This window comes from Eriocheir sinensis, chromosome 2, assembly GCF_024679095.1.
Source record: "Eriocheir sinensis breed Jianghai 21 chromosome 2, ASM2467909v1, whole genome shotgun sequence".
Lineage (NCBI taxonomy): Eukaryota > Metazoa > Arthropoda > Malacostraca > Decapoda > Varunidae > Eriocheir > Eriocheir sinensis.
Window position 1 is genome coordinate 18,281,970 of NC_066510.1, and position 8,807 is coordinate 18,290,776.

The following is an 8,807-nucleotide window of genomic DNA, read 5'->3' on the forward strand; positions in this document are numbered from 1 at the left end:
TTGTGTCATGTTACGGGAAGGTGATGCCCTGCTCGCGCTGCTCCTGGGCGATGCGGATCTGCTCCTGAGCGTGGGCAGGCACCGGTGGGATGAGCGGAGACTCGGCGCGGTAACCGTTCTCGTCGGCGAAGAAGCGAACCTCAGCGAGGGTACCGTCAGGGAGGGTGAACCTAAGGGACAGCGAGAGCGGGGTGGTGAGGCCCCAGAGTATGAGTGTGGCAATAAGCAAATGAGTGATACAAGTATGTAACAGCGGCGCCTGTTATTCAGACGGCAGCAGAGAAAAAGACTCACCTGTAAGAGCCCTGCATGTTGCTCTGGCCCTCAGACCCCGGCCTGCCGGAGACGTCCATGGCGATGCCGTTCTCGGCCTCGTAAGTGTAGCTGAAGGAGCCATCGGTGCCTTGTGTACGTTCGTCTAGGAGGATCTCAACAGGTCGCAACTGGGGAGCTGCAGCGGCGACAGCGACCAGGCAGGCGAGGACTACCTGCAGGAGAAAAAAATTGTTTTGGATTCAGCAATGAGCGGCTTAGTAGATGAGACCGCAACGTGGCACCGGCATGGGCGGCCAGGGAGAAGGAAGAATACGAGACCACCATGACACAACGATGTAAACATTTGGTTGCAACGAATTGAGAAATTCTTAGTTTGTAATAAACCTTTGCTCTTGAAACGACCTTCAAGCATCCCAAAGTTACCGTGGCAGGAAGGTTTTGGAGAGAAAGCTAGTACTTACGAACTTCATGTTGGCAGAGAAAGCAGTGTGTCCGGAAAGAGAGCGAGACGCCTTATATACAGAGTCTGGGCGGCGTTTCTCGGTATGGGAAGGTCGGTGAAGGTTAGCGGGCTGGAGCAGCCGAGGGACAGACAGGATAACGCCCGAGGCGGTGCGAGACGCCGTGTGTTGCCGAGTTATCTCTTAGTCATCGACTGCACATAATCCCTATAATTTCATAGCGTAAAGCATCTGGCTAGAGTTGGTTTCACTCCATGAATGTTTATCCACAACTGGATATGTAAAGGCAGAACAAGTTAAACTTGAGCACACACGAGGTGATCTACAGCTTAATGCTTGAGTACAGAGCCGAGAGGGAACACGGCTGGAGGAGACGAAGGAACAACTACACCTGCTTTCCCTTATCTGTGGTCGCGTCGCGGCAGGGCGTGGATGCGGCGTGTGGGGCGGGTGTACGCCAGACGCGACAGTGTAGCTGAGCACCCCCCTGTCCTTGCTGTGCTCCCTTGTGTCCTGTGTGAGTTGTGCCCCAGCTAGGGAAGGAGGGAGGGGCAAAGAGATGCCCACCCTGAGGGAGTCTGACGGCGGGCGGACAACCGACCTTAGTTTTCTTTTAATTTTTAAGGGTGACACCTGTCTGCCCCCTGTGTTCGTAACAGGCTGTTTGTTTGATGATGGTGATGATTGTGATGAGGATAATGAGGATGATGATGATGATGATGTTCATGAAAGTGTAAACGATAATGAAAAATATTTTTCATGACACCAGTTGTCTTGCTTATCAGCGACTTTGCATTTTTTTTAGAAAAAGATTAAGTAAAGTTGTTAATTATAGAAAAATAATGTGATGAATAATATCAAAACGTACTATTCTGTTCAAAGAAAAATCAAAGCAGGTCAGAAAGATTGAACCGACAAGTCATTCAAGGAGGCAGGGCGTGAGCAGGGGACGCGGGGTGGCAAGGGCTTGCTGAGGCGGGGCTGGCAGGCGCGGGGAGACGAGGCCAGGCCAGCAGGAGGAGCTTCTTGAGACGAGTTCGGTGTTGACCCTTCAGTCCTTTTCGAGGGTCGAGTTTCATTACTTTCACCTGTGCCTTTCCTGCCCCAGTCTGTGTTCCTGCCTCTCCCTGCTTGTTCTTGTCTGCTCCTGCCTGCCCCGTATCTTCATTCATGTCCCTGCCTCTCCTTTTATGTCTGTCTGTTTATGTCTCTCCCTGCCTGTCCTCTGCTCCTGTTTGTCCCATCTGTTCATACAAGTTCTTGCCTCTCCTTGTCTGTCTGCCTGTTCCTGTCTGTTCCTGTCTTAATTGTCCTCTCCTTTCTGCCTAGGCTTTTCATACTTGTTCCGCCCTCTACTTATCTGTCTCTGTTTGTTTCTGTCTGTTACTGCATGTTCCTGCCTCTCCCTGTCTGTCTCTGTTCGTTCCTGTCTGTTACTGCCTGTTACTACCTGTCTGAGATGTTTTTTTTTGTTTTTTGTTTTGTTTCATGCAACACAATCCTTTACGTTCTTCTTCTTTTAATGCACATATAACCCCTCAACGCAACCGATGTGAACGTTGCTGAAAAAACAAAGATTCTGCCGTCCTCAAAATTCCTTCCTTAACAATCACAAATTTTCCTTTCTCCTGCACCTCCTCCTCCTCCTCCTCCTCCTCCTCCTCCTCCTCCTCCTCCTCTTCTTCCTTCCTTAACAGTCACAAATTTTCCTTCCTCCTGCACCTCCTCTTCCTCCTCCTCCTCATCATCATCATCCTCTTCTTCCTTTTCCTCTAGACTTGTTCCTTCCCCTTCTCCTCCTCCTCCTCTTTTTCCTTCTTCCCCTCCTCCTCCCTCCTCCTCCTCCTCCTCCTCCTCCTCCACCTATTCCTCCTCCTCCACGATCACTATCACCTCCGCCGTCGTCGATCCCATGCACCAAAGGAGGGTCAGGGAAGGGGGAGGGAAGCATTTCCCGCCGCAGTGAGGAAATACAAAGGCAGGGTCGCGTTCTCCCTCCGCCCGCCAGCTCTACCCACTCCCACGGCCACCCGGCGCCCGAAGTGCTTGTAGGAACGTTCGCTCAGCTCTTGGGGAGATTTCACTAGGATCTCGTTATGATGATTTCTGATTAAATATATTGGTATTAGCAGGACCGCGTGTGTCAGTGCGATGGAAGATAGACTGTATTATATCCACATCTGCAGCCGCTGTGCCGAATATCACTGAAGAATATATTAAAAGAATACAGCCTTTCCCTGCCACCACTAAGGAAGAAAAGTCACCTCATTCAATTTAATTTTTGGATTTGATCAGATGGTTGTCCTATAAAAAGACTGAAATTAAATTAGAGAGACTGAATGAGTCCGAGCTCACCTGTAAAGGGAAGAAAAGAGGAAGTATTTTGTTAACTGCACCTGGGAAGAGAGATGAATCAGCTCTATGGAGAAATAATAAGCTCATTGCTAGAGAAGGGGACGGTGGGCTGAACACACGAATTTTTAGACTCATATAATCCCCCAGACCAAATGTAACCCTCCTTGCTGACTTCCACCCTCTTTACAGGAGCAGTGTCTAGGGGGCTCTTTTTATCCATTTTTGTTTTACTTTAGAGCTGCTTTCTTTGATATAATAATAATAATAAGAAGAAGAAGAAGAATAAGAATAAGAATTACGATAATGATAACAAACCGGTAGAATTTCGACCCCACAAACTAAAGACATAAGGAAGATAAGTAATTAATGTAACTATTGTGTGGGGCCATGAGGAGTCGTAGGCAGGGTGGGCGAGGCAACGCGTCCCCTCTCCCATTTGAGGGTGCAGACATTAGGACATTACGTAATTTTTTTTACGTACACTGACTATTCCGTTATTACTGTATGGCTTCACTTTGTGTTGTTTGTGTCTTCAAGGTAAGATACGATTCTGAGATTCTTTGACGTTCCGGACAGCATGACGTAACTCGCGTAATCGTTAGGGCTTTGTCGCTCCCGGTGTGGTGTCATCTGCCATCCACGTATCCTAACACATCCCATCCTGATTGCGCATGCGCGGGCTTTGTTTACAAACAGAGGGTGTCTTTTGTAGACTGCCTATTGTGATCCGTCCCAAAGTTTATCATTTCTTTAATTATTTTTAAGTAAATGACGTATGTTTTGAATTTGAAAATTGCTTGAAATATGAAAATTTCTTCCTGCACCCCTTGTATGTCAGTAAATGTGATAAAAGATATATAGTCTGTACTCCTTGTATGTCGGTATGTGATAAAAGAGATAACCTACGTACACCCCTTGTATGTCAGTAAACGTGATAAATATGATAATCTGCACCCCTTGTATGTCAGTAAACGTGATAAATATGATAATCTGCACCCCTTGTATGTCTGTAAAAGTGATAAATGTGATAACCTGCACCCCTTGTATGTCTGTAAAAGTGATAAATGTGATAACCTGCACCCCTTGTATGTCTGTAAAAGTGATAACCTGCACCCCTTGTATGTCTGTAAAAGTGATAAATGTGATAACCTGCACCCCTTGTATGTCTGTAAAAGTGATAACCTGCACCCCTTGTATGTCTGTAAAAGTGATAAATGTGATAACCTGCACCCCTTGTATGTCTGTAAAAGTGATAAATGTGATAACCTGCACCCCTTGTATGTCTGTAAAAGTGATAAATGTGATAACCTGCACCCCTTGTATGTCTGTAAAAGTGATAACCTGCACCCCTTGTATGTCTGTAAAAGTGATAAATGTGATAACCTGCACCCCTTGTATGTCAGTAAATGTGATAAATGTGATAACCTGCACCCCTTGTATGTCAGTAAATGTGATAAATGTGATAACCTGCACCCCTTGTATGTTGTTTAATGTAATAAAAGAGATAACCTGCACCCCTTGCATGTCTTGCCACCATCTTGCCTGGACAAACTACGATATCAACACTCTGTTTGTAAACATCAGGTTCCGCGCATGCGCAGATCAGGATGGGATGTCTTAGGATACGTGGTTGGCAGACCGGTGTGGTGTCATCTGCCATCCCGTATCGTATAACATCCCATCCTGAACTTCGCATCGTGGAACACAATCTTCACTATCACAGAGTAACTAAGTGAAGCATCTAAGTTTGAAAAAAGTTCCAAGGAGGACCTAAAAAGCGATGCAAAGCGGAACAGGTCACAAGAAGAAGAAGAAGATTGATTGTTGATATCCTAGTTATATACTTACATACGTCATCATTTGGTTTTATAATAATATGAATAAACTTAGGTGGGGCAGATCCTGACAAGCAGTCGACAAAAGACACGGTACCGTGTTGAAATTCATGTATATATACATGATGGGATGTCTTACGATACTAGGATGTCTCATGACACCACACCGGTACTGCTGAGGACCCGTTGTAGGAAGGAAATGACTCTCGTGGCGAGACTGATGCATTTTATTGTTCAACTGCTGAGTAGAAATCGGTTTTCCAAGCGGCGGCAGTGTTGAACAACTGATAAATTTTTTTTACACAGGCATCATGAAGCAGGAGTTTCATGCTGCCCGGTGATTTGTGTTTTATTATAAAATCTTAGCAATAAAAAAAAATTCTTATGTCCAGAAGGAAGGATGATATTTTCAAGAACTAGTGAGTGTTAGTTATGAAGACACGTCGAGAGCCAACCGGGCTTCTATTCCTCGGCGAATAATATGCGGCCGCCGTCCACTCTAAAGCCCTGGTTGTCGAAGGTGATGCCCTGGGCGTTCTGCTCCTCGCCGATGCGGATCTGCTCCAGGGCGTGGGCGGGGAGAGGGTGGGGCGTGGGGAGCAGCGCAGATTCTGGCTGGTAGCCGTTCTCGTCGGCGAGGAATCGGACCTCAGCGAGGGTGCCGTCGGGGAGGGTGAACCTGTGGAATGTTAAGTTTAGCGTTTAGAGCGGTGCCATGGTGTGGGGATGCGTTGGTGTAGTGGTGCAACAGCAGCAGGAATGTCCGGCCTCACGGCAGGGGTCACACAAGACACTCACCTGAAGACGCCCTGCATGTTGCTCTGCCCCGCTGCTCCAGGGGTGCCGGACACGTCCATGGCGATGCCGTTCTCTGCCTCGAAGTTGTATTTGAAGTTGCCGTCGCCGGAGTCGGAGCGCTCGTCGAAGACAATGTCGACGACCTCCTGCTCCAACCTGGGAGCGGCGGCAGCCACGAGCTCCTGCTCCAACTGGGGAGCGGCTGCAGCCACGGCGAAGAGGCAGGCGAGGACCACCTGCAGAAGGAGAAGTAGTGTAAGATTTGATGACGTCCCTTCCGTTGGCCACGACTATATCACATGCCCACACTCGCAGCGACACACTCGTAGTTTCTCGTATCAACCATGCATAAAAAGTCATCAACTGTTTGTGGAGACACTGTGAATGTGTGACTCGGGCCGCGGTGAGGGGCTGATCAGCTACTTACGATCATCATGTCGGCTGAGAGAGACTGTGACCGAGGTAGGAGAGAGAGCCCTTTTATACGTGCGACGGACCCCTCTCTATATTCGTGGTCCCTTCTTTGGGGGGAGGCGGCGTGGAGGGGTGAGTGGCCAGCTACAGGTAGCTATAGTGGGTGAAGGTCGTTTAGGGGAGAAGGGTAACGGGAAGAAGGGATACTATACTCAAGGCCGACTCTATGGAGGGACACACGGGCGGCGAGGAACCTGCGTCGCCTGGGTGGTGGGTGGCGATGTGTTTGCTGTGTATGTGAACTGCCGGAATGTCTGTCTAGCGGTGTGTGTGTGTGTGTGTGTGTGTGTGTGTGTGTGTGTGTGTGTGTGTGTGTGTGTGTGTGAGTGTTTGCGTGTGTGTGTGTGTGTGTGTGTGTGTGTGTGTGTGTGTGTGTGTGTGTGTGTGTGTGTGTGTGTGTGTGTGTGTGTGTGTGTGTGTGTGTGTGTGTGTGTGTGTGTGTGTGTGTGTGTGTGTGTGTGTGTGTGTGTGTGTGTGTGTGTGTGTGTGTGTGTGTGTGTGTGTGTGTGTGTGTGTGTGTGTGTTTGAGCTCTCGCTATCTCTCTCTATCTGTGTGTGTGTGTGTGTGTGTGTGTGTGTGTGTGTGTGTGTGTGTGTGTGTGTGTTTGCGTGTGTGTGTGTGTGTGTGTGTGTGTGTGTGTGTGTGTGTGTGTGTGTGTGTGTCTCTCTCTCTCTCTCTCTCTCTCTCTCTCTCTCTCTCTCTCTCTCTCTCTCTCTCTCTCTCTCTCTCTCTCTCTCTCTCTCTCTCATCAATACCCTGTCACCCCTTTTCATTACTAAACCTTAACCTCTTTTTCCCTATAAGAATCATTAGTATAGCTACGCACATACGCATTACAGTTAATATCGTCGTATCTACATGATTCTCTATCGCCATCGTTATATCGCCTTTATTTTCTTTACCCACGTCCGCCGCCTCCGTCGATTCCTACAGCTCACCGAAATCCTCCTGAGCATCGTAAAAACAGATAACGTTCTTTGCTGGTGGCGGCGACGGCTCGAAGGAATGGCAATTACTGTCTGGCGAGGAAGGCGAGGAAAGACTTGGATGTACTCACGAGAAAGTGTGATATAAGTAAGGTAATGTTTCATATACTAAGTTGGAAGATAATGTCCTGCCAAATATAATCGCCTTCTCCTTATGTCTTTTTATGTATTATTTTATGATGAATATTGTATTGCAGATGATTTGAAGCACCTAAGTTTTACCAGAACAAATCTTATCCAGGAGTCTCGGTGCAGAAAGCTCGAGGTAGAAAGAACCAACAAGGAACAGCGAGCGTCCCCGAAGAGCTTCTCTCTTCCTTCGCTGAGGTGCCCAGAATAACAAGTTTCCCGTCACCACCAACAGTGTCAACACCGTCACCACATCACCCACGTCCTTGCCTCAATTCCTATCACGACCTTCCCTTTCTCTCATCCCACCCATGTATTGTTTGCCTCTAGGATGATCATTTGTGTCACTCCATTAACTAAATTAACTGAAAATTTTGGGCCACGGCGCTTTGATCAACGATAAAAACTGCCCATAAGTCCATGGAGTCTTCTTATCCTCCCCGCGTCCCCTGGTCCTCGTCCTTCATCCCACTCCCTTCCGAGCCGCGCTCCCCATAACCCTCCATCCTTTCCCTGCTCTTCTCGCCCGTGCTGAGGCAGATCCCGGGGGCAGGAGAGTAGCACCGCCAGGATCCTTAATTTCTGGAGGCGAAAGGAAAGTGAACTGACGACCTTAACCTGCTGAGAGCTTCCAGGAGACCCTCCTGGCTGCATGAATGCCGTACCCAGACGTCTCTTCACGCCCTCAACCACCTGCCATTCACGAGCACGCTCTCGCAGGAGTCCAGCACCTCGTAGCGCCGAACAGAGGAAGATCAGTGTTAGTGGCGCACTCTGCTTCGGTGTATTCATATTCATGTTCCATTGGCCTTGATGTCACTGGACGTGCCTTAAAGGAACTAAGCTGCCCCTTCGGTGGCTCTACTTAATAGTGCTGAGAGAAACCAGGAATTGAACTTGTAAAGGTACACCGGACACCAAGCCGAGTAGTGGTGTCACCATCTCCCCATCCACCTGAGGGACCAGTAACTGTTGTGTTTTTTGCTGGTGATGCTTTCCACCACTAACGGCTTGTTGGTAGCGAACTGCAACTTCTGTGCATAGTCACAAAGCAAACACACTACAAGCACTGTAATCGCACTAACAGAGAGATAGATAGATAGATAGATAGATAGATAGATAGATAGATAGATAGATAGATAGATAGATAGATAGATAGATAGATAGATAGATAGATAGATAGATAGATATATATATATATATAGAGAGAGAGAGAGAGAGAGAGAGAAGCCATTATGGAGGCCACGTCATCCCTTTCCTTGCTTTACGATAAGGAGGAACTTTATTGGCCGGTTAGGACCGCCTCCCACCGCGCCTCGCCGCCAGCGGGAGGAGTCTGGCCTGGAGCCTCGCAGGCCACACAGGCCACGGCGCTGCTGCTGTGGCCCATCCGAGGCTTTCTTCAACAGCCGGTTTTTGTGCAGACAACGTGAAGCGTAAAAAGCAATAAAATGGCTAACCGATTAAATTGGATGTTTAAAAAGACGTGATA

At 48.1% G+C, this 8,807-nt stretch overlaps 2 protein-coding genes across 2 annotated transcripts in view; both read right to left on the reverse strand.

Annotated features, from left to right (window-relative positions):
• The window catches only part of LOC127000691 (cuticle protein AM1159-like), a 997-nt gene extending 133 nt beyond the window's left edge, over window positions 1–864 (reverse strand). The window contains exons 1-3 of the mRNA XM_050864691.1: window positions 738–864; window positions 295–488; window positions 1–170 (exon numbers count right to left, since the gene is read on the reverse strand). The exon at window positions 1–170 is cut by the window's left edge and continues 133 nt beyond it. Coding sequence (XP_050720648.1) covers window positions 11–170; window positions 295–488; window positions 738–746 — 363 coding nt within the window. The 5' untranslated portion in view covers window positions 747–864 and the 3' untranslated portion in view covers window positions 1–10. The remainder of the gene's footprint in view (window positions 171–294; window positions 489–737) is intronic.
• Window positions 865–5,140: 4,276 nt separating this feature from the next.
• LOC127000616 (cuticle protein AM1159-like) lies at window positions 5,141–6,305 on the reverse strand. The gene is made up of 3 exons (XM_050864549.1): window positions 6,153–6,305; window positions 5,726–5,961; window positions 5,141–5,606 (listed from the first exon to the last, which is right to left on the reverse strand). The coding sequence occupies exons 1-3, from the start codon at window positions 6,159–6,161 to the stop codon at window positions 5,390–5,392; spliced, it is 462 nt and encodes a 153-aa protein (XP_050720506.1). The 5' UTR covers window positions 6,162–6,305; the 3' UTR covers window positions 5,141–5,389.
• Window positions 6,306–8,807: the final 2,502 nt, after the last annotated feature.

Excerpts from the sequence above, each read along its gene's own strand:
- LOC127000616 (XM_050864549.1), bottom strand. Across the intron at positions 5,607-5,725 it reads AACATGCAGGGCGTCTTCAG|GTTCACCCTCCCCGACGGCA; the intron begins GTGAGTGTCTTG and ends AACATTCCACAG.